The sequence below is a fragment of the Gavialis gangeticus genome, unplaced genomic scaffold, assembly GCF_001723915.1.
Source record: "Gavialis gangeticus isolate Ggan-Ray unplaced genomic scaffold, GavGan_comp1, whole genome shotgun sequence".
Taxonomy (NCBI): domain Eukaryota; kingdom Metazoa; phylum Chordata; order Crocodylia; family Gavialidae; genus Gavialis; species Gavialis gangeticus.
The window spans coordinates 83,172,939-83,198,752 of record NW_017729025.1 but is presented as its reverse complement, the minus strand read 5'-3'; the positions used below and the strand labels follow the sequence as shown (position 1 = coordinate 83,198,752).

The 25,814-nt window shown below is 43.3% G+C and overlaps 1 protein-coding gene across 1 annotated transcript in view; it reads right to left on the bottom strand.

The window, feature by feature from the left end:
- Positions 1 to 25,814, bottom strand: part of ITPKA (inositol-trisphosphate 3-kinase A) — a gene marked incomplete at its 5' end in the record, with an annotated part of 71,312 nt that overhangs the window by 16,734 nt on the left and 28,764 nt on the right. Inside the window, 2 exons of the mRNA XM_019519933.1 lie at positions 421 to 634; positions 3,173 to 3,269. Coding sequence (XP_019375478.1) covers positions 421 to 634; positions 3,173 to 3,269 — 311 coding nt within the window. The remainder of the gene's footprint in view (positions 1 to 420; positions 635 to 3,172; positions 3,270 to 25,814) is intronic.

Sequence of the window (25,814 nt, the reverse complement as noted above, 5' to 3'; positions counted from 1 at the left end):
TTTTTTTTTTTTTTTTTTTTTTTTTTTTAATCTTTACTCTTCACAAGCCAAGTAATACTAGGCAGGTGCAAAGCAAGCTTGCCTCGAATCAACCCAACTTCAGATTTCGCCCAAGCAGCATCCAAGAATCTTGATATTTCAGTCTCCAAAGGCCGAGTACAATCAGACAGCTGCAATACGAACTCCCTTCATACTGTTACAGAATGATCCTATTCTTGGCATGGGGTGGATGGTCCTATATAGGCAGTTGACAAAGTGTTGTAGACAGAAAGCAAATGAATGCAGGTCACTAGCAGGACCTGTATCTAGACTGGTCACCCAATGTGGAGTACTTAATCCACCAGGAACATCAATACCATCACATCCATTCTTCAAATTAATTAAATGGAAAAAAAAAAGGTTCATTTTCATGTCTCCCACCTGATCCCCATTTTACAGTCCATTACACAAGGCCCTTCAAACTCATTAAGCAGGTCATCCAACTGAATGTAGCTCTCGCCATCTCTCTCCACCGTGCCATGGAAGGCAGGGACACAGGAGCACAGGAGATCTTTCATCAGTCGCTCAAAACACTCCTTCTCATTCTCAGAGAAGCGCTTCAGAATAGTTCCACTATCAGCTGCTTTGAAGCTGCCTGCAAAACCAAAACACACACACTGAGAAGACCAGAAGTTTGTGGAAGAGGAAAACACCTGCCCTTACCCTTCACCCACTTCTCTATCATGCACCAGATAAAGGTTTCCCCTGCGTGGAAAAGATAACACAGTCTTTGAAAGAAAACAAAAACCACACAGTGCAATGTAGTTTTTGGCTGTGAAAATTCATTTGGACAGGATCCCATACAAGAATTTATGGCTACCAAGAAACAGAGCTGAGCCAGGCCACATTTCTTTTTTTAAAATGCTGAAGTATTCATAAGTATATTAACATATTTAGCTGCATTAAAATGCACTGGGAGTATAATGGTTCAGACTTCATTAATGTTGACAGCAGGCTATTTTTAAAGGTATGAAATGCCACCAATGTTGGCTATGCTCCTGAAACCTGTCCCAGGTTGTACCTGCTGTGTTTGTTTGTAGCCAAGTGGTGCAGATCAGTTGCTGATCATTAAACAGCGATCCACGGCTTCAAGCCAAGCACTGTCCTTTTCATCCACATATACCACCCCCCCCACTCCCAGGTACTGCAACCTCACTAATCTGCAGGCACAAACTGGAACTCAACTGTTTTACAACCTAGGTTTGAATGGCATCCAGTGGCAACTACAGTGTGCTAAGGCTGTGATTGGCAGCGACTAGACTCCAGAAATGGAAGTCACTCTCCAGTCCTGCAGCATGGTAGTAACTCTTAAAGGGTAGTCCCATTTTCACCCAGAGATGTGGGTTATGCCCCCAGAGTTAAAGCCTGTATTAAACCTATGCTTCTCACTCCAACTTTATCACACCAGCACCCTGCATATTCCATCACCAGCAACTGGTCTTTCCTGGCTATACCACACAATTTTTTAATCCCCAACAGCCTCTGGTAGTGCTGGTATCCTGTGTTATAGTTTATGGAGTGCTCCTCAAAGTGGAGAACACTGGCTTTAATTGATGGACCAAATCCACTTCCAGAAAACCAGATACAGGGAACTCAAGCAGGTTCCTGATGTCCAGGGATCTGGGTTTTCCATTCCCCTTTAAAGGAGAAAATCTTGTATTTTCCCCTTGCAGGCTGGCAGAGTTCCACCCTGCAAGGAGATGCTTGGGGCTGGGGAGAGCAGGGAAGGACAATCAGAGGCATGGAGCACCACATATGTGCGCACTAGGGTTATCAACCCTCCAGAACTGCCCTGGAGTCTCCAGGAATTAGATATACATCTCCAGGAGACTGCTGACAGTCACCCAGGAGATAAATGATAGGGTATTCATTAAAATAAATATTAAATGTTGAATCTGATATATACAGTAGTCCAAGTGTGGTTTTTAAATGTAATAGTAATGTACGTTTGCCTTCCTGACTTAAAGCCTACACACCTTAATTCATAATTGACATATGCAAGCACACAGGCATGTTCGTGTTCAGGAACCTCCCGTAATAGATTCAGAGTTGTCAACTCTAGCATGCATACACACATGGCCAGCAATACAGCCCTGTACCCTGCATCTCACAGAAATTGGAGGCAGGGGGACACATTGGGGAACAAAGATTACAGGACCTTCTTGTTCTGCTTAAGAGTGCTATAAGTCCTAACCCAGGGGCACTTCTTCCAATCTTTATAGTTTACATTAGACTCAGTCTGCCTGAGTAGCCCTTTATTACTGCCCCTGAGCAGCTCCCCCCACTTTCACAGAGATGCATGAATGATACAGACTCTCAATACAAACACCAACACAGACTTGTTTTTCACCAGGTTCATTTTTCACTGAAGGTTTTATGTTCAGATACAATTTTTACGTGGAACTAAAAAGGCCTTCATCAACCGTCTGAAATACAGACATACATGAACGGAAATCTTTACCTTCACTCCAAAGACAGCCCCAAAGACAGCCCGGAGGTAAGACTGGGGCAGGTGTGGGTGGAGCCCTTGTCTATTCAGCACTGTTCCTCTAACAAAAAACCCTACAGTATGCTATCAGGTGCTCTGTGGCTGTGTGTGCAGCAGGGACTGTTTTTGCAAGCCCTTCTGGGCAAAGGTTTGTTATATAACTCCCTGTGATCACAGGGAATCAGACTTGGTGACTCAAGAAGTCCCTTCCAGTCCTGTATTCCTAACAAGTGCTCTGGTTACTACTTTGAGAAATGAGAGTAACCCACTAGGGAAGCAACATGGTTTCAAATTCTTGCTGAGTTCACCCCGAACATACTATGAGGTGGGTAGGTAGAAGATACAAACACTTTCGGTGCCAACCCTTTAAGCCTAGCCTCTCCACAAAGTTGCTCATTGCTGACTTGGTTTTTTCCAGTTGGGAGATGTGACACTGGCCTTCTGAAAGAAGAATTATTTTACTCTGCAGTCTCATGTGGGCTCCAGATGCTGCCAGATTTATCTAAGGTGAAATCACTCCTGCAAAACCACTTCAAATCCCCACACAAACCCACAGAGGCTGAGGAAAACTTGGCATTACACGTCAGTACTTTGTGATATTCTCTTTGCTGCAGGGCAAAAAAGAGCTAGAGATGCATCTCTCACCTGTGTGTCCAGCCAGCTGCACCCAGGAGTAGCGCTTCTTGAAGGGGCTGATGACTGGCAAGTTGACCATCGTTTTAATAGTCTGCCATGATTTTTTCTGGAATACAAGAACAGAAAAAAAAATACATTGAAAGATGACAACCTTCATATTCCCCACACCAGGGAGATAACCAGTGCACACACAGTCCAGATTGTTTATCTGTCATGCACTGCCTGCTCAGCAAGTCCTACTAGCCCCCCCAGGGAGCCCTGGCATTACATCCAGTATGATTCCTATTAAAAAGGCAGATATAACATTGCACATTATCAAAAGATGCAATGAACATATTAAAAAGTACTTTCCAACCATAACAAGTCTGCCAAGAGGAAATAAAGAGGCCTTCTGTGGTGCACTTAGTATGTGTCTGCACACAGCCGAGCTGCGCTTTCTTAGGTCCAAATCCTAATAGACCTCAAGAGAGCACTTAAATCACTTTTAAGCACCTCAATCACTGAATACACCCCAGGGAATTATACACAGAAAAATCAAAATTATGCAAAATCACTTTTTTTTCCCCACAAGTTAAACTAAATATAACACTATTCAAACCTTCTTTAGAAATATATGCAAGTGCTTGGTTGGGGGGTGGGGGTGGGTTGTGTGGCGGGGTTTGTGAGTGGCTGTGTACAGCCCCCCTGCTAAGCACCCCCCACCGAGCCCCTACCACCCCATGCACCCCACCTCCCTGCCCTAAGCATAGGGCCTGTGGCCATACATGAGCCCCTGCTGCCACACACCTCCTGTGCTGGTGGCAGCAACAGGCCCTCGGGGCACTCCTGGCCACAGCAGGTGGAGCCCCCCGCTGGCGTGTGGCCGGAGGCTGCACAAGGCAGCACAGAGCTAGCCTGGCCCAGTCTGCTGGTATCCAGCTTCGGGCCAAATCAGGTTGGCTCCATGCCAGCATGTGGGGCTCACAGCACTGTAGGCAGGAGCGACATGCAGCTCCCCCAGATTCACCAGAGCCAGGTACTGCTGGGGTCTCTGCCTGCCCCGTTTGGGAGCACCCTGAGGGTCTGCCACCTGCTGCTGCTGCCACCAACAGCAAGGGCTGTGCACCATGGGGTGGAGAGTGTGGGCAGGGGGGCCCACACCCACACACAACCCTCCCCCCCCACACACACCCATGCCCACCAACCCCTCCTGCAGGCAGGAGCTCCCCTTCCTACTCACCACCTACACTCTAGGGAATTACGTGATATTATGTGATTATGCGCAGTTATAAGTTTCTTGCACAAAATTACGTGGGCGCATAACTGCGTAATTCCCTGGGGTGTAACTGAACACAATCCTAACCCACCCTACACAACAACTACTAAGATTCTTTACATTTGGCATTCTGAGCACCTATGAAAAAATAGAAAAATAAAAAAAGTAGAAATGATCTGACAGGAGGAGCACTCAACCACATTTTAAGTTTGGACCTACCCAAAGGTCTAGTGTTTCGGGCACTTGCCCAGGGAATGGAAGACTTGGGCTCTAGGCCCTCTTTAACCAAGGTGGGGTTTAACCCACATCTCCTACTTCCCAGCAAAGAGCTCCAACCTCAAGGCCATGCACAAGCCAGGAGCTAGAGTACCTTCTACTTCTTGTGTTGAAGCTGGTTCATTTTAACATCCAAGAATAAAAATAAGCCATGAGGCCAGAAAGAGAACGTGAAGGAGGGAGTGTGACTGTGACCCAAGAAGGAGGGCACTGGCTTACGAGGGAGGGAGACCTTGGTTCTGGATCATGTTCCCAATGCTGTTTCTGAATTTTATCTAATGACTACTCAAGGCAAAAATGCATAAACAGCATGGGGAGCGCACACAGAAGGAGCAAGGGGACAGAACCTATACAACTTCCCCTCCCAGGCATGCTTCAAGACTTTGGGCCTCCAGTGTCAGTCAGAGAAAGCAGACTCTTGAATGCACATATAAACCTGCTTGGGTGCTCATGAAAAGCAAACAGTCTCCATCTCACACAGTGTCTCATGTAACCTGCATCTCATGTGACTGACAGCACTGTCCAAACCTGCAGGTGATTCACATTGTGATTCTTGTAGCGCTTCAGATTTCCTGCTACCCTTATTCGGTTCTGGGGTCACCCAGGTCCTCTCTGGTAAAAAGTATAGTATGGCATTTTTTCAGGGGAACGGAGCTTTCTTCAATCTCCCTTCTCCTCCTCCTCTCCTCTTCTCTCCCCACTCCTCAATCCCCAACTTGGTTATATGTTAACAAGACTGGGCACTGGCTCCTTGCCACCACACCTCTAGCTGCTGCATCTCGTCTGTTTATATACTTTTGTAGGCTGAAGCGGAAACAGCAGCTGGTGAGTGGACTAGCAAAGGAAAAGTAACCTTTAAAAACAGGAGGTGGAAAGGTCTCCCCTTCTGGAACTGAAACCAAGGTTAATATGAATAATAATGCACAGTAACATTTACACAGTACTTTTCATCCGGAAGGATCCCAAAAGGTTATACAAAACTTGATATAGATATACCAAAATCATGTACATGCCCCTGAAATGAAGCCACTGCTCAGAGAAGCTCAGCACTCCTTGACAACCCACAGGCCAATCAACCAACAAATAAATATTAATGGCTAAGACCAGGATTTTCAGAAGTGCCCAGCACAGGTCTAATTCTGTGCTATCAAAGTCAATAGATAACACTGACTTCACTGGGAACAAACTAAGGTCAGTGTGGAACACTTTAGAAAAATCTCATACTTAAAATCCCCATCCTCATTCAGAGGATTTTTTTCCTGTACTTGTAGGGGACTGGTGTTCTGATGTTCTAACAGGGCTTTTTCCCACCTCTTACTTCTAAAATCCCAGGAAACCAAGAATGCAAAAACTGAAACCACAAGAAAATAACCCGTAGGCAGAATATAACTCCTCAATCAGAATCTGGCCTGTTCAGTCTACCCCACAGATGCCTTTTGGCATATTTGTCATCAACACTTGAATGGGAGGACTCTAGGGATGGCTTAAAGTGGAGCAGGAAGCAGTGTGAACGATGCAGTGGGTGACATTTTCTTCTAAGACCTTGTCAGCATATACTGGTATAAGGGGAGGTATGAATTAGAAGTAGTTATACAACTGTAACCTTCCAATGTGGACATTCTTATTCTCATATAGGTGCTCATTTTTTCTTTGTTTATATCTCGTACTACTTTGGAAACAGTTTAAGCTCGACAAGATAAGCTACTCTTTGGGAGTTATACTGATGCAACTTTAGTGGCTTACCTACCAGTATAAAGTTTACAGTGTAACTGGAAAACTCTCTCATATACACGTCTTTAATCAGTAATGGAAGAATGTGCCAGCATAGCATTAAAGGACATCAAATTGCTACAGGTGTTGCTTTTCAGAGGACATTGTAATATAAGGTCTTGGCAATTTAGAATCACAAAACTCCAAATAGAATCTAATCCAAAAGCAGGGATGTTAGGCTCAGTGTGATGGACAAATTCCAGTTAGAATAATTACAACACAAAGGAGGTCTAAATCCCCCAGAAATTTCCAGTGGATGCCATGTTCTTCATGGTCTGCCCAAACTATTATAGAGTCCTGCCATGTGGCATTAGACAGATGTTGGATTCCATCCCATAGGTGGCTGAGTAGTAAAGGAAGTGATTTTTCTGTATAGTCCATAAATTGCTGCGATATCCTTCTGAATGAAAACTGCCATGCGAACATAAATATTATTATTCTAAGTAGGTAGCATACCATCTTTTGCTATAGCATCTGCTTTCCAGATTTAGCCTTCCAGATAGCAGAAGTCCATCAGCACTCTCAGGAAGACAACTACCCTCCTGCTTGCATTACAGATGCCCAGGATCCCAGATTACTTACAGAACAGTCAGAGTCAAGGATCATTCTGAACAGCATTTGTTGGACTTGGGTCCTACAAAAATTAAGCTTATGGATCCATCTCCGTTTTCTCAGATCAGTGTAACATTACATTTCCCCTTCTTCCAGTGCCCTGAATCCCTACCATAAATATTCTTAGGAAAGAAGTTAACATACCAAATCCTGTCTGTCTGCTAATGATTCATAAAACATGTGGTATCCAAAGTGATGAGAAGCATAACTTCTCTAGGAACTTACGTCAGCTGTCAATGCACAGAGTGGCTTTCCCTCCTCCTGCCTCCCACCTGGCTCTAAAAAGCTGCAGCTTATGCTTATACTGTGATAGACAGTGGACTAAATTCTACCTTACCACAAAGCAGACTTAGCTCTTGTTGACTTCAATAGCAGCCACACTCATCTTGGCTAGGGCTGATTTTGATAGATATGTTAGAAATACTCCTGCAATAAGAATCTACCCTTCAACTGATTGCAGACATCCTTTTAACTAAGATAAAAACCTGATGATCCAGCAATCAAGGAAAGGGCCACTGCTATAGAATCCAGATGCATCTCTACATCTTACAATGATTAAGTGTTTAGCAGATTCCCTCTTATTTTTATTTCCCCACTGGAATTTCTAAGTGTCTCAATTTCCCTTAAGTCTCTGCCACACCAGTAGGGTTGTACACTCTTGGAGTCTTGGTGCGAGTGGGAGGATGAAGTGTTTTTGTGCTTGTTGTGGGAGGAAACTGTCTCACTTCTATTTCTAAAGCAGGATCTCTTCCTCTTTGTTAGCAATGGCTTTATCAGATTTTCAAGCCACAGCTTCATGTAGCAATGGAAAAGCATACTGTAGCTACTGCCTACAAATAGGCTCTCTTGCTCCATCTATATCACTTTATCCAACATTTCTTCTAGATTCCTGGCCAATATGCTGTGCTACCAACACATATTCCAAGAATTTCCCTATAGCTGTATGACTTGAATAATGTAAAGGGGTCATGGTTTCCATTGTTCATGTGATCAACAACATAACTACTCAACATTTACAAAATAAAATACCTAACATACAACAGAATTAACATATGTGAAATGGTTATATACTGAAGTAGGGTACCTAGATAGTCCCAAAAACAGGCACTTAAAGAACATGGGAATTTTTTTCATATATTTTCTGGATTTTTTTCATTTTTTTTTTTTATTTTTCAACCAACTCTAGCTCCCAAAGTAAGTTGTCATAAGTAATACACAGGGATTGGTCAATAAAGCAAGGTTGCCCATAACATGACTGAGTTGGATGACCCAAGAAGACAGATTTTACCCATTTATCATGGTGATAAACTTGAGACAGAGGGCAGGGGAAAGTATGTCAGTCAAGGAGACCTTCAAGTCAAATGTGAGGAAATTAGAATTCTTAGATACAGCATGGTGACCACAACAATGGCACAGAAGGTATAAGAATGGTAAGGAGGGATAAAAGCTTATTTCCTGCAAGTACCAAGTACTCTGAAACCACCTGAAGGGACAGCCTTTGCAACACAGGACACTCCAATGGCACCAAGACTAGCTATGAGAAGAAATCATCATGTCAATGTAAAAAATAAGCAGCAGCAGAATCATAGGAAAATAGGGCTCGAAGGGACCTCAGGAGGTAATCTAACCAAGCCCTTTAAACTCAAGGCAGGACCATCCCTGACCCCAGTACTCTTTCCTGCCATGGCAGGGGGTCGAACTAGATGATCTTCTCAGGTCCCTTCCGACCCTAGAAACTATGAAACTATGAAATCATCCTAGTCAAGTACCTAACTTGCACTTACAAGTTTCCAAGGATGGAGACTCCACAACCCCTCTACATAGTCAGTTCCAATGCTTAACCACTCTCAGGGTGAGAAAGTACATTCAGCAAATCTTGCTCTGATCTACTCCTTCTCATGTTGGCCTGTTCTGCACCATCTCCAATATTTAAGGCCCTTAAGAATATGAAAAAGTGCTGAAGGAAGGCACATTTCCAAACATAGGACAGGACAAGCTTGCTTTACGCTGGTACTAAAATGTTCTGACATGACACTGACCAGACGGGACAGGAAATGACATTTCACGCCTACTCATCCCTCAGTGCAGCCAGCCTTCGTTGTTAAGCCTAAGCCAGCGGTTCCCAACCACCAGCCTCTGGACTGGATTTGGCCTGCGGAGCCATACCATCTGGACTCCCAAGCTCCGGGAAATCTGGTGGCAGGGAAGCCGTAGCAACGTTAAGTGCAGCTCCCTACTGTCAAAGCTGGAACCGGTGGGAAGTGCAGCAGGCAAGAAAGCATAGTCTTGTGCACTATACTTGGTGCATGGGGCTGAGACAGTGAGAGACCAGATTTGGGCATGCAAGGCTGGACCAGATCCCAGAACACAGAGCTCAAAACAGGCATGTAGGGCTGGACCAAGGCAGCATGGGACCCAATCTGGGCACAAAGGGCTGAGCCACAGTGGCATACAGCCTGATCCAGGGTCACAGGGCAAGGCTGAGGCAGCATGGGGCCCAAACCCACATGCTGATCCTGAGAGGTATCTGGCTGACATATCAGCCCCATGGCACTCATCCAGCATGCACAGCTGAAAGGCTGAGCACCACTAGCCTAAATCATTCTGAAGCCACCATGAGAACACTGATGGCCATTGGATAGCTTTCTTCAGGAGTGATCCCTGTGTTAAGGTTCTCTGCTTGTATCTCTACATACCCTGCCAAACATCGTAACCCAAAACATCCCAATATCAGGAAGCTGCAGAAGGCATTAGGGCAGAGAGGACAAATACTTTCCCCTCCTCCAAGATCTGTGAGTACTAATATTATTAGATGTTACTCAAAATTATTATAAATGTAATATATCAGTGAGATATATGACTTATAAAATGACCAACCTCCTTCAGGCATTCATTTCTCCATTATCAGCAGCAGAGAGGAAAAGTGCTCTTTTGCCTGAGCTGGTAAATGTTCACAACAATTTTGCAAGGCTGCAGCAAACACTGACCCTTGGATCCCTTTCCCAAGACAACCTCAGTAGTTGTTTTGTGCAAGAACCTGTTGTTTTTCTTCTCTGAGCACTCATGCTAAGTAGTACAAGCCTACGCAAGCCCACAAAGAACTATTATGACAGCAAGAAACAAAGGGAAGGGGGAGAATTTTCTTTATAATCTTTCCTTTAAAAAGCTTTACAGAAAGAGACTGAGCTTAATTGTCAGTCGTCATAATCTATTATTGTGTTCGCTTCTTTACAGTATTGGGGCTGAAACTGTCACTGTGAAGGCTGGGTCCTGCAATTGGATCCCTGCAGGTGGTCCTCAGTGCCCACACAGTCCCATTGACTCCAGCGGGGCATGGGGGTATTATTGCGTGGATCCAGAGGCCGGATCAGGACCAATAATTGTCAACAAATTACAGTGTTGCCCTTGTGCTAATTCTTAAGAGGCGGAAGTCCACAAGATGCAAACCAACAGCATAGCTGGCACTGAGTAGACCCCTTGCTGGCAGGTTCAGCAGAGCTGGTACAACTGAGTGAGCATGTAGGAGGTTAATCTACCCACATATATCTTTAGAGTTGGTCATGTGAATGCAAAACAACAACTCTAATACTGAAAAATGTAACATAAAAGAATAGATTAGACCATTAACTGAAACTTTGTTCCAGTAGGTAATGAGTAAGTCACAAAGTGATGAAGAGTATGATTGCATTTGGGGATCAATTCTATATACAATATTACTCATTCTCCAACGCCATTCCTTGTATCATCAGATCTTTCTTTTCTTCATCCCTCACTCTTTCTCCTCCATACTCATTATGGGGCAGACTAATGCCATTATTACACATTCTGAGTAATGCCTTACTCTGCAAGGAGTCCCAGTGAAATCAACAGGATTATTCATGATTTAAGCTACTTCTCACCATGAACCAAGGAGGCAGGCTTTCACCCTATACAATTCAGTTTCTATTAATATTTGTGTTGAATAGTACAGCTTTTTTGAACTCCAGGAACTTTTTACAGTTATTACTGTATTTACTTAAGTTTTACTGTGCATTTCCTTATTCAAAACACTCAATAAAAAAAATAATGATTAAAAAAAGCCAAGTTTGCAAAACTGGAAAAAACAGCTATAATTGTATCTAAAACCCTCTCAGTTATTTTACTAGTAACTTTAGTTCATTCAGACTTAAATCATTTTGAAAGCTATTTTTCCTCCTTTATGCCATTTGTTTAGCTTTGGCATTTTATTCAGTTCCAACAAGAAAAGCTGTCTGATTATTGTCATTCTCCAGTTCCAATCCCTGGATATCATTTTCATTTATTATGTTAATACCATAACGTTGGGCTGGGAAATATAAACCACCTAAATATTGGACCCACACTATCCAGAAGTGTTCTTTTACTGAAATAACCAGGATAAATCATATGTCCCACTGCATGCTAATACCTGCCAAGCTGCCAATATCTACAGTCACCATTGACTGGACTGTTGCTGAGACAGCTACTAATCTAACTTCATTACACTGTTGTAGCTACCCCTCTACAAGGGACCATGACCAATATTCTACAGTATTATAACTACAGCTGGTAAGAAACATTGTAACAAAAGATTTTTTTTTAATCAGAAGTTGGTAATTTGTCAAAAATCAAAATGTTCTGTGGAAATGGTTTGCCTTCAAATGACATTTGTCCAGAAAGTAATCAGGATTCCAATGGCATCCTGACAGTCCACTTCCTCGGCTACAAAGAGTGGGAAGATCACCAATGTCCCAATTTCTACTATCCCTGGACAATATAGCAAGCAGTCAGGTCCCATGACTATAACTCCACCCCTCGCAGGGACAATTCCATAATGTTGGGGTTCTGTTCCAAACTGGAACAAAATAGTGAAAATCTCTGTGAAATGCAGTACCTTTCTCCAGCCGACTCCAGAAGCTCTGAAATTATATTAGAGGGGGATTGAGCCTCTGCATCTTGGGCTTAACCACGCTACTTCTTTTCAAATGCCCAAGGGCATGCTGCAGTAGTAAAACAGAATACTTTCTGTTCATTTCATCTCAAAATATCCCCACTGTGCCTCATTCTGGATCACTTTTCTTCTGGGGTGAGAAAAAATATATTAAACAACTCCTGTATTTTTTCACCTTGGGAATCACAAACAGACTCTACATTCATTTTATCAACTTCCCTCCTAAATTTTGCACAACTTCCCTCCTCCCCAGAGACTGTCACTGTCCCTTTGCACATCAGCTCAGAAGGGATTTAACCAGGTTTTTCTGCAGTGTTCCTAGTCACTCCAGTTGTGATGAAGCAGGACAAAAAGATACGGAAGAAGGGGACTTAGCTTGACCCTAAATAAAACCTGCCTGTGACACAGAAAGCAATCGCAAGTTCTAAAATTCTCATAATCCTACTATCATACATACAAATGAGTGACAAGGAAAAGAAAAAACACACCAAAGTTGTAGCCAGTTCTCTTCCAGAACACTTGCATTTCTTAGGTCATTTTTCCTCAACGGCTATGGACCTGTTAGCGAGCCAGAAAGTTTGTAAAGTCAGATTGAGGTCTCAAGACAATTTTATGAATCCAGATATGCAAGTAAGATGATTAATGTTCACCTGGAAATGGGTTTTCTAAGACCTGGGGAAGCACCCATTAAAAACCTTTTTCTTGCAGTCTATCAAGACTTAAACAGAAGTTTTTAGAACTAGAAATCTCTCCATACCCTGGGATCTGAAGACGACTAGAGGACATAAACATCCCCCTATGAAGCAAAGAGGAGGGGGCACAATAGAGATCTGTAACTTCTCCCTTATTTGCTGAGGGGCAGCACTGCCTTTATACAATCAGAGATAAATACTGTGCTTGGATACACAAAAGGCTCCCATGAATTCAACAGGCCCAAGTCTGAGCAAGTAAGGCAAGTGTGTCCCAAAACGAAAGCAATAATGCCCAAAATCAGAAATAAGCCTGGAGATGCAACCCAAGGAACTGGTTTTTCTAGTCTCAGTCACCAGTTACCCCATTCTGGCCTCTTATTAAAAGTTTCCAACCCAGCTCTTGGCTGAAGAGCTACTTGCTGCTGAGCCTGCTGCCCACTTAGTTGGTGATTCATTTCTGATTCAACCAAGACAAAGCTCTCAATGGGTGGGAGTGAAGCAGTAAGGAATGCTACTGGGGCAAGCTCTGACAGGAGAATGTGAACAAACACTCACACACCCCTAAAGAATGAAGTCTTTGAGCACAGCAGTTGAACTAATTCCCAAAGTGAGGGTGAGGCTCTTTCAGCAAAGGGGTTGGCCTCTGTCATCTTATTATCGGCTGTGCTCTTTTTCAGTCACTGGGACAGAGAGGAGAAGAAATGGATTATACACAAAAATGACAGGATTATTCTCCAGGAGTCCACCATGATGGCACTCTTTGACACCAGGCAAGGAGATAATCCGGTGGAGAAAAACTGGTGTACACCTACCGCCCTCTGCATAGAACCAGGCACAGAACCTGGTCCCCAACAACAGAAAACCTCCTGCAAGCATGGATGCTGCTACGGATAAGGGCTGCACTTGGAGCTGATGCTCCTCAAGGTAGTTCCACTGATATCAGTAGACCTTTGCCAATTTATACTAGCTGAGAATCTGGCCAAATAGCTACAACATTAAACCTATTGAGGGATCAGCGGCTTCCCCGTGTGGTTCACGCCAGCCAGGGTGAGAATGTAGTCAGAGCAGATGGATATAATTCTCCATGCAGGGGGGAGGGAGGGAGGGAGGGCATGGACTCTTTTGATACCCCAGCCATGCTTACATCTGATCCCACGAGCAGAATCCCCAAGGATCCAATGGTGCCTGCCCTCCCACTGAGCGAATACTCCTATATTGCAATAGTACTGGTGAGGGTGTGAAGGTTTTAATTCACATCTGCCTTTGAGAATCCACAAACCTAAAGAATAGGTGGCTTGCGGGGGTGGAGGGGGATGTAGCCTTGTGCACAATCAGGAACACACTTCCTGATTAGCATCTCTAATTGGCCCACTAACAAAGTGTTACTGCATCTAACCTTAACCTCTTTCTCATCACCCAGCTTGTAAAGATATTAGCAGAAAGGGTGCTCAAATGATACTCAGCTCTTGATGCTTCCGGTTTTTGCACTCAGCCATAGCTGGAGGACACAGCTGCTCACCCAACTTTCAGCAGGTGTATCCTCTGTCTGTGGAGTTCTCATTTCCTGTTTGTACCACAGTCAGGATGGGTTGGGCTACTCCTTCAGACTGATGAGAAATGCTCCGTGTAATAAGTAGAAACAAAAAAAAAAAAATTGTGAGATGTACTCCTTGTATCCCTGTATTCTCCTCCCCCTCCCCATGACTTATACTGCGTCACAGAGCACAGGTACAAGCCCTCAGATGTGCTGCTCTTAAGAATGCTTAGGAAATTTGCTAAATTCTCACAGTGGCTATGGGGAAGTAGAAGGGAAGGGAAGAAAACATGAGGGAAAGAAGAGGAGATAGGGACTGATGTCTTTACTGGCCAGAGTTCCCAAGAGTGTAGCATTGCAGTACTCAGACACACTAGGCTTCAACTTAGGAAGAGCGGAACAGAGGCACAGCTTTTCATTTTGTAATCAGCATACCTGCGCTCCCTGAGCAGAAAACCTCAAGGTCAAAATACGCAGAAATGATTTGGTTTAAGATTCACAAATAGATTATTAAATCTCTGAATATATGTTAAGCATACAAACCAACAGGGACTGAACAATATTACCTCAAAAGAATCCCTCCAAAAACACCAGTTCAGTTCATGGGAGCCCGACCATATTTGACCTCTGGAGGACAAAAAAAATGGCCTGCTCATTTTGTAGTTTGCCTCCCTGCAGAAGGAACCATGTCAGGACTATGGTGGATCACAAACTCACTATGAGTCAGTAATGCAATGGTGTCACAAAAACCACTGAATGCAGCTTTGGGTTATATTTACAGATGAATTGTACACAAAACAAAGAAGGCCATAATACCACACTATTTAGTTCTGGTTAGGATTCAGCTGGAGTATTTTGTCCAGATTTGGGCACCACATTTTGAGAAAGATGTGAAGATGATCCAAAGGAGAGTGACAAAGAAGAGAAAAGGGTTAAAATAAAAGTTATACAAGAAAAGACTGAAATGACTCCGTATGTTTAGTCTGGAGAAAAGGAGATTAAAGGGGGGAGCATGTTGGCAGTTTTCAAATATTTGAAACAGTGCCATAAAGATGGAGAAAACTAGTTCTCTTTCACAAAAGACAAGACACAAGGTGACAGATTTAAACTCCTGCAGAGCAGATTTAGCTGAAATCTCAGGATAAATTTCCTTACCATAAAAATGCAACAAGGACAAAATGCAACTATCCAAGGAAGTCTCCTTCATTAGAGACTTTCAAAGAGTTTAGACAGGTGTCTATCTGGGAGGATACAGGAATAGCAAATCTTGCATCTGTGCATGTGGTTGGACTAAGTGACCTTTGAGGTCCCTTTCAGTCCTGTAATCCTATGATTTGACGAACGTGGTTCTACAGACATGGACAGTCTTGCAAGAAAGTAACTGATAGTGTTCAAGAAGTAAAGTGAAAATCCCTTGCAACAGGCATAGCAAGAATGAAGTTACTTTGCTTTTAGAGCAAAGGGAGTCAGCTGGCCATCAGTTGGAAGTTTTGTTAATAAACCAAACAACACTTGGTAGATGGCACGACGGAGAAGAAGAATGTCCTTAACCTGCGCAAGACATTAAAAACTTTCTGTGCCATTCTGACAATCCTGGAACACCATGCTCTACCAGCCACTCCGTACACTTCATCCATCACAGGTGATCCATTGCCATAGTCACTCACAAGGCAGGGGTGTTTAGAGAGGCCATGCTATTAGTCAAGAACAAAAGATGATCATAAGATCCTATTTGGAAGTGGATAGAATGGGCCACCAATCATGTTAAATGATCCTTGATGGGTGTCTAGAACTCAAACATGCCAGCCAACAGAAGCAAGAGCCCTAAAAAGAGAATGATCCATATGTGATCTCAAATACAAGTGTACTACAGATGGTCAGTCTATTTCAACCTGGTGTGGCTTTGCAGAGCATTCAGAGGTGATGCTTAGGCAATGAGACAGGGAATAAGTTCAAGAGGCACCATTTCTCCTAAATTTGCTTAGTGAATCTGGCAGGTGACTAGTGTGTGTGTGTTCTGCATCATTCCCTAGGATCTTGTAGATCACTCCCCTAGGACATCGCCCTACTCTCCAAGCTGATGCACAATTTCATCTGAGGCCCTGGCTTGACTCCTCCAAACCAGCCTATGTGAGATATACTTGCAATGAAGATAATGTCACTAGGACAGAAATTCCCAGATCTTAATACTGCCTGATTACCCTTATACATACTTCTCTCATCTGCCACCAGAAATAGGCCAGTGACCTATGCTATCAAAGAAAAACTAGAATCTCATCTACTCCTGATGAACCTAAAACATGTCTTCTCATACCTATGAGCACTGGCCAGACACCACACACTGAACACCTCTACAGGAGCAGGATGTTGGCTCCTGCTGCGGTCCTTCTGCTTTACCTGTAGCAGGTTAGGGTGTTATGCCTGTATTGTGTCAGGGTTGACGGTAGTTTTATAAAGAGTTTAGCTTACGGATTTGGATAGGATGGTCTGGGTAGCGATGATCCTGCCTCATGCAGGGAGTTGGACCAGATGACCTCTGGTGGTCTCTTCCAGCCCTACTTATCTATGATTCACATCACATGAACTGAACAGAAGGCTGCCTCTAACCATCATCTAGCAATGGGTAGATTCCAAGGTGGTTAATTCAGTCCCTCAGAACTGACATATGGGCTAGGGACAGACATTCAAAAAGCCTGAGCCTGAATCGATTCAACCTTTGCGGGTTAGTCTAACCTGGCTAGGCTAAAACAGTTTGTAACTGAACAGACATCCCAGCAATGCAGGCTAGAAGCCGGGGGGTGCTAGAGCAGCCCTCCCTCCTTTCCACCGTTGAGAGGGGCATAACCAGGCCCAAGCAGGTCACTCTGATTAGGGAGGGGTTCCCCCCACCCTTATGAGCAGCCCAGCAAGGACTTGATAATACAGTATTTATCACCCTATTAAGAAAACAACAGAGGGACATTAGAAGCTACCTGTTAATTCTGCCTTTGTCCCATCTACCACAACATGGACTGTAGCCAGTATGTGGTCTGCTAGCTAATGCTGAGAGGTGCCTGGGTATGGCAGAGGGGATGGCAAAATCCCTGCTTAGCAGGGAGTGGTGAGGGGAGGAGGGGAGCAGGGGGAAGCCAGACAGATGCCTGCAGTCACTGCTGAGCTCCAGTCAGGGAGCAAAGGGGAGGAGCCAGCTCTGCTGTGCAGCAGAGAGCCCCAACCAGCCCATGCCAGGATGCTGGGGGTGTCTGGTTTAATTTAAACCAACAAGGGGGCTGGGACAGACACTGCATAAACTGGTTTGACCCAAATCAGTTAAGTCTGATACTACATGCTTTGGCAGCACATGTGCTTGCTTTGGCAGCACATATACTAAAATTGGAACGATACAGAGAAGATTAGCATGGCCCCTGCACAAGGATGACACACAAAGCTGACCCCAGCTGACTTCCTGCCCTTTGGGTAGGGGGCTGGACTTGATGATCTTCCGAGGTCCCTTCCAGCCCTAATGTCTATGAAATCTATGAAATCTACATTGAACCAGGTTTCTCTCAAACCTGCTTCAGCCATTTTCAAACTGGTTTATGTGCACTGAACATCTGTCCTGCTACAGTTTTAAACCAATTTCTGATCACTCTAGCCCATGGGGTAGAGGTTAATCACTACAAGATGTACACTAGACACTACCATTCCCAGATATATAGACTACTTACACTTGCAATACACGCCTGAATTCTCCCTGTACCTAACAGGGAGTCTCATAGGGCTTGCAAGATCTTTATAGGTCTGAATCTGAATTCAAATCAAATCCTAACAAATTGAAAAAATGGTCCCAAAAATCAACAAGATTAAATTCAATAAAGAAAGTGCAAAATGTTACAGTTGGGAAGGAGATGCATAAATTTAAAAAATTGGGGAAGGAATATCAGATCAGGCAAGAGTACAGCAAAAGAGGATCTGGGAATAACAGTGGATCCCAGGATATCAGCTTACACTGTTATGCTGTTACAAAAAAGTCAAGTCTCATTCTGGGATGTATTAATGAGACTGTCATATGTCAGATATTACTTTTCATTAGTAAGGCCTCAGATGGAATACTGTTTCATTTTGGGCACCTCACTTTAAGAAAGTCATGGACCAAGTGGACACTACAGAAGATAACAAGAAAAAAAAAATCAACATGAAAAGGTTAAAGAAACTAGGTTTGGGAGAGGGAAGACTGAGAAGGAACACAAGAGGAATCTTCCAATATACAAGATATTATAACACAAGGACAGCAATGATTTTTTTCTCCATGTCCAGTGGGGAGAGGACAAAAAGAATTCAGCTTAAAATTTTCAACACAAAAGGTTTAAGTTGGATATTAGGTACAAATTTCTAGCTGTTAGGGTGATGAATACCAGAAGAGGCTACCTAGATGTACTGTGAAATTTCTTTCACTGAGGAGTTTTAATAGATTAGGCAAACATCTATCAGGGACAGTCTACATCAGTGATTCTCAAATGGTGTCGGGAGATCCTTTTAAGGGTGCTGTGGGGTGCTGCATAATATTAGCACCATTAGGTAGACAAACACCTGCACATGATTCACAAGGTAAATCCAGTGATTTCAAATAGGAATCTGTAGCATTAAAAAATTTCTGGAGTTTTTCTGAGTTCTTTACAACAGAAGAATTGCACTCTTATTTTTCCATAATCAAAAAATGAGTGAAAGCTAAGACCTGGCATTTTTCAAGGGGTGCAATGAGTATGATGAAAGGTGCCTAGAGTCTAGAAAGTTTGAAAACCACCGGTCTACGTGTCCTTGATCCTGCCTCTAATAAGGTAGTTGGACTAGATGCTCTTTTTAAATTCCCTACAGTTCAATGATTCTGCGTTCTAAAATCTTGACTTAAATTAATCCTTTACAAATCTTAAGACCCACCCTTCAAGATTTGTCTGTAAATAAGAATTTTAAAAAAAGATATGAGGAAGTTAATAGGTTGATTGCAGCATTGCAATAGCAGCTATTTTTGCACTCCTGCCTGGTGTTGCCTACGGCTGCTGCTCTGGGTCCTCCCTGCCACCCCCCCAACTATGCTACTGCTAACAGGCACATTTAATAAAATACACAAATATGGTTTTGCTTCCTCCCAAGCATGAGAACTCCACTAATGACAGCCCTACATTACAGCACTAGACTGGAAATCAGGATTTCTAGGTTCTAGTCAGAAGTCAACAACTGACTTGCACTATGATCCTGGGCAAGTCACTCTGTGCTTGGGTTTCCCCAAATGCATACAAGAATACTAACATCACAGAAGGGATGAAAGGCTTAATTCAGTAATGCTTCTAAAATATTCTGAGACCTTCAAATAAAAGGTACTATATTAGCAGGACAAAGTATTAGTAAAATCTAGACATATATTGAGTAAGGGGAAGATCAGATACACAGACAGTAACAACAGTTCTCCACCTGGTCTTCCTATCTACCACAAGGCAAAGTCTCGTCTCTCTCCCTCTTCTCCAGTGCCTCCTCCAAAGCCACACACCTCTGAAAGGTTATAAACAGTTTCTGTTTTATCCAGCGAGTATGTTGGAAGACTATGACCTAGCCTCTCAGATGGAATGGAACTGTCAATAAACCATAGGACACTGTTATCTAATAGGGTGTGGTAGTTACCTACAGGAAAGCCACATCCTTCAGCAGTCACTTTATTTAAAAACCTACAGCTTTAACACTATTAACGTGAGATTATTCCAAACTACTATATGAAAAGGAAATACTTTTTCTTACTCTTTTGGTAATCACCGGTTCAATATCAGAACTCAGCGAGTCACGTCATTCCAATCCGGCGTTGGCATTCTGGCCAAGTTCCATCCACCCACCATGAGAAACCAAGATTTCATAGATTTCACAGACATAAGGGCTGGAAGGAACCTCCTAGGAGCATTGGGTTCAGCCCCTGCCCAAAGGGCAGGAAGTCAGTTAGGGTCAAAGGATCCCAGCAAGTTAAGCATCAAAATGTACCTTAAAAGAATCCAGAGTAGTGCTTGCACCACCTCTGGGGGGAGTACATTCTAGGCCTTGGGGGCTGGGGCAGTAAAGAAGTTTTTCCTTATGTCCAGCCTAAAAAGGTCTAGCAGGAGTTTGTGACAGCTGGACCTTGTGTTATAGTGAACAGGTGTTCCTCCAGATCCTGATGCACACCACTTATGTACTTATAGGCTGCCACCAAGTTGCCCCTGAGCCTGTGCTTCTCCAGGCTGAAGAGTCCCATGGCTCGCAGCCTCTCTTCATAAGGTCTGTTCTCTTGCCTTCTGATCATGCATGTGGCTCTCCTCTGGACTCTTTCAAGCTTCTCCACATCCTTCCTAAATTGTGGAGCCCAGAGTTGGATGCAGTACTCCAGCTGCGGCCTCAACAAGGCCGAGTACAGTAGAAGGATGACATCCTGAGTCTTACTTGAGATGCATTGCTAAATGCAAGCCAGAGTTTTGTTCACTTTGCCAGCTGTGGTACTGCATTGGTAGCTCATGCTCATCCTGTGGTCGATCACAATCCCCAAGTCTCTTTCGGTCATGGTGGTAGCGAGTGTAGCATTGCTGAGCCTATAAATGGATTGAATGAATGTAGAGAACTACTTCATAAGAAAGTACAGTGGGTCAGCAAGTTTACAGGAGAACCCCAAGGATTAGAGATCCTGAGTTCTTCTCAGCTTTAAAAAAGAAAAAAAACAAACAAACAAAGCAACAACGCTCCTTCTATTCAATATAGGGTCTATTCAAGTAGCAAGGTCATGTATATACAGAACAGGATGACTCCCCTGTAGGCCCAGAACCACTGAGATCAGGAATGTGTTCTGTTAACAGAAGATATAGGAAAGATAGGCTTGTTTCCTCCCCTGCCTCAGGCAGAGGTGATCCCACCAGATCAGACAGTATTAGAAATATTAATTTCCCACCCACATACTTGAGACAAGGGGTCAAAATCAGATCCAACACAAGCAGATGTGATTAACTAGAAGTCTGAATTGATGCAATGGGTGTGGCTTTCTGAGATATCACGGGCGTTTTCTATGGCAGTTGCTGCTTTATAATGAGTATATTTCCACTGCCTTAGAGATAAACAAGAGGGCTTGCCATCAAGATCCTGGGGTTCTCTCACCTTTCACAAATACAAATATCAGTTCTTACCTTGCTAAGAAAACAAATGTGTGGAGCTTATACATGGGTTACTAAGAACCTTTAAATCAGTGCTACATTCTCAGAGTAAAGCAGAGAGATGCACAAAAAGAGACTTTCCTGCCAGTGGGACAGCTGGCAGCAGAACTGGAAGCCAACCATCCTCTGCCATGTGGAACCACGCAAGCCGGTTTACTGAAAACCTAGAATGAGTGGCAGCCTGTGTGCCAGATTGGATATATGCAGCAGAATCCAAGAGTGACCAGCAACAATACACTGCAGCACAGCAGATGAGGAAAGGAAAAGAAAGGCAACATTTAAAGTGTCACTGCAGATGGTTTATAGTGCATAGCACAGCCAGGGAAACAAGCAGCGCGCACAGGCAACTTCTCAAGCCAAGATTGATTACACTGCCTTGTCTGTATTCTCTTGCTCAAACAGCACAATATACAAAGAAAATTACTCATTCCACAGTCACCCACCTCTATCATCCACCCCTGGTTCCCTTCAGAGAGAAAAAGGAATCAGTTAAAGGCCAATGCCACTGCTACAGAAGGACTCTGGGACTGGCTAGGATTTGATGAGCCAGTGCAGGACCTCTGGAAAGTATTTTAACTTCCTCCCAGGTCTTGTCCCATTGCTAGAGGGGGAAGTTGGGCCTTTTCCTTTGATCCTTGTACAAGCTGATCCAAGGCAGTTTTAAGGGTTAGCAACCAGGGCAACTGCTCAAGACCCCAGGTCTTGGGATCCTCATTAAGCTAAGTTAGCGAAAGTCACCCAATGTGCAGGTGGAGAAGGGAGAGATCCACAATGCTATCCAGTGGTTCTCAACCTCATTAGACTCAAGGAACCCCTTGGAAAATCCAACTTTTAACTTCCACTTGTTGTTCTGACTAATAAAAATAACAGCAATTCTTCTGTTGCAAAGAATCCAGACAGACCATAACACCACTGTACTCAAAGAGTAGCCAGGAATGGCTCAATGTCTATTTGAGAGGAGATATCAACTGCGGTTCCCCAGGGACCTGTCTTGGGTCCAATATTGTTCAACATCTTCATTACTGATTTGGATCACAGAGCACATTTTGTGAATTCGGTGGACTTACAGATACCAGAGGGCAGGGCTAGGATTCAGAGCAACTTGGATGAACTGGAAAAATTGTCCTTAGTCAACCAGATGAGATTCAAAAAGCATACATGCAAAATCCTGCACTTGGGACAGAATAATAGCATATACAAATATGGACTTGGGAATGACTGGACAGGCTGCACAACTGCAGAGAAAGGACCTGGGGGTTACAAGCTGAATATGAGCCAACAGTGTCTGTTTGGATTTGTCCACACTTACCTGAACAATAAAATTCGATCAGTTACAAATCCAGCTCATTTGACACATGGTATTTTGTCACTGTGTAAAGCTGTAGCTTAGGAAGCTTATCCTGGTTTCCCCAAACAGACTGAACTCTACTACAAACATAGCTAACCTTTCCATCCTCAGAAAGTACATGGATGGGAATGGCGAGGGCAAATAAAAAAAAATTATGTTGCACAATACTCATATCTAACATATGTAAAGCCAGATAAACCCTGCCTTTGGAAAGGCAAGAGAAGGCACAGAAAGCACCCCCACCGCTCGCCCCTACATGTTACTGCCTGTCCATTGTGAGGGGGCAAGTAAGCGGCATAAACATGCCAGTTTCCCCAGATGCCAGCCCAGGAACTGTCCGACTGCACTGAAGAGCAAGCTGAGTCACAAAAAAAGACAGACTGGGGACCCCGAAGACTGCACCTTTCTGAAGGCATGTTTCTTCCCAGACCTTTCCCTGAGGCTTGGCACTCCAGCTCTCTAAAGCTCTGATCAAATGCAACAAGATGGCATGTAATGATTAAACAACATACAATTTGAAAGTTGTTGCTACTATTGAAAGACTCCACAACACCCTTGCACATTTTAAATATGTTTAAAAATAGGTCATAAAGGATTTTAGGCAAGTGAAATAGAGCAGGGTGTTCCCCCGCTTTAACTTTTTATTCAGTTTGAAGCTCCAGGCTGAGCTGACTGATCTCTACATGTAGGTAAATAATTATAATACTGAACACTTAAATAGGATTTGCATCTTAGAGATAGGAGAGTGCCAAGAGCATAGTTCCAGAGACTAACTACCACACTATTTGAGAAGTCCAGATTTGCTAGTCCAGTTCAGCCTGGTCACACAGAAGTAGCACTGACCCATTTCAATTGAAAGCCTCCACTTCAGTTCAAAACAGCTCAAAGGCCCAGGAAGTCTGGATTCTGTACCGAGGGACAGACCCACTTCTAGCCTTCCTATCTACAAGTCAAACATTCCAAAATGCTTTCCAAAACATTTTATTAAAACTGGCTGTACCTTACTACGGTACATAAACACCACAATGGTCTCTCTACTATGCGACTTGCCCAAAGTTACCAAATAGATCAGTGTAAGTTTGATTCTAATGCTTATTAATGATCTTTCCTTAATTAAAATAGGGAAGGGGAGGACTATTTTTGATAATTTTATAGTTTGGCAACCTTTTTGTTTCGTATTATGATTTGATCAAGCATAACGCAGAATTATGGTGACAGTAAAAAAAAAAAAAATCAGTAATCTTAAAATGTATTTAGAGTCAAGTAACTTAAACAATGGTCAACATGTTTTTCAGGCTGCAGGCCAGAATGACCAAGCTCAAGTCAGATTTACTCAGCGAGGTGCTAGGACCCAGCCACCACCATTTCTTCCAGCACTGGGACAGAGAAAGCTCTGGCGGCTGCAACTTCTCCCCACAGCAGCAAGGGAAGAACAACCACAGAAGTTCCCTGCTTGCAAAGCAGGCTGGATCTGACCTCACAAGCTGTATATTGCCAACCCTTGACTTAAAACATCAGACAAACTAAGCTTCAGATCTCCTCTCCTATTTTCTTTTCATTCCATTTCCAGCCATAGGAAAACCCAGTGAGAGGTTTTCAATAATATTCCTTTGCCATTATATAAGACCTGGTATATAAGGATCACAACGCTAGGACTGGCTACACAATAAGAACATGACTGGGAAAAGCTGAGATCAGGAGTCTGGAGGGGTGAAACTAGAATGTGCTGGTCAAGGAGACAGGTGTGAGAAGCTTGAGAGAACAAGATTAGCTAAGTGCAGAAAACAGGAGTGATCCGAGAAGGAATAAAGTAGGGAAGAAACAGGACTGGGACAGGGGACACAGCAAAAATAGTCCTGTGTGGAAAAAAACGGGCAATTTTTTTGACCCTACTAGAGAAAACCCCTCCCCTCCTGAACCTGGAATGGAGTCCAAGAATTGTGAAAGCTCTACTTCCTCTCCTGTCAAGTATATCTCCGTGACACCCCTAGAAAATGGGCACCTCATCCCTCTCTAGTGCTGGCCACATGGATAACAACCTATTACTGCTTTTAGTTATTTCATTAATGCAGAGGTCTATGTTTCAGTTTGCTTTTTTTTTAACCTTAAAAATTATATAAAATTATATTTTAAAACAGTATTAAGTTTGCAAGGTTTGGCACTAAAAAGTTAAAAGATGCTAGAATTAAGGTTGCCTGTGACTGCATTGATGCATTATGATGATGCCAGTCCTTTATGACCATGCATTTAAAGATGTATTATTTCCACAATATCCCTGCCTTCTTTTGTGCAAAAAACAACACTTGCTTAATGATCAGTTATTAAATATTTTTAAAGCTGGCTATTCATACATGTCACAATTGTGAAGTGAAGCATATTATTGCCTGTGGGACCTCTACTTCATGTGCTGCAACATTTGGAACATAGATAGAGAATGAGTCAGGGGAAGATCACAGCTGACCTCATGGTTTTAGACAGATGAATGACACCTTTGTGAATTAAAATATATCCCTGCCTCTGCCTCCAGAGATTTGATATGATGCTGAACAAGCCACTTAGGACAGAATCCTACTGTACTTTAAATACCCAAGTGGAACTTACCCAGCCACATAACTCCCATTTTTGGTACTTAAAACACAGTTTACAGCCCTACTCCATAGCTGTCTGGATGCAAACGCATCCATTCAACTACTCAGAATGCTCATTGTACTGCATTATGACCAAGCTCTTTACACGCATACCTGGGTAACTAAGTCCCCAAAAAGTAGGCAAGTAAAAACCTATGACTAGTGGGTGTTAGACACTGAACCACTGCACTATGTATTTAATAGTTATTGAATAAAAATGGATAGAAAGCACTAAGAGGTTTCTGCCCCACTGGGGACCCCTCCATTTTAAGGCACATCCACCTCAGGGTCCAAAAGCTTGTTCTTGTTGTCCTGGCACAGCATGGCATGGTACATCTCTCCCTCCCTCTCCTGTCTCTCCACCAAAGAAGGGAAGCAGAAAAGCAGGGAGAG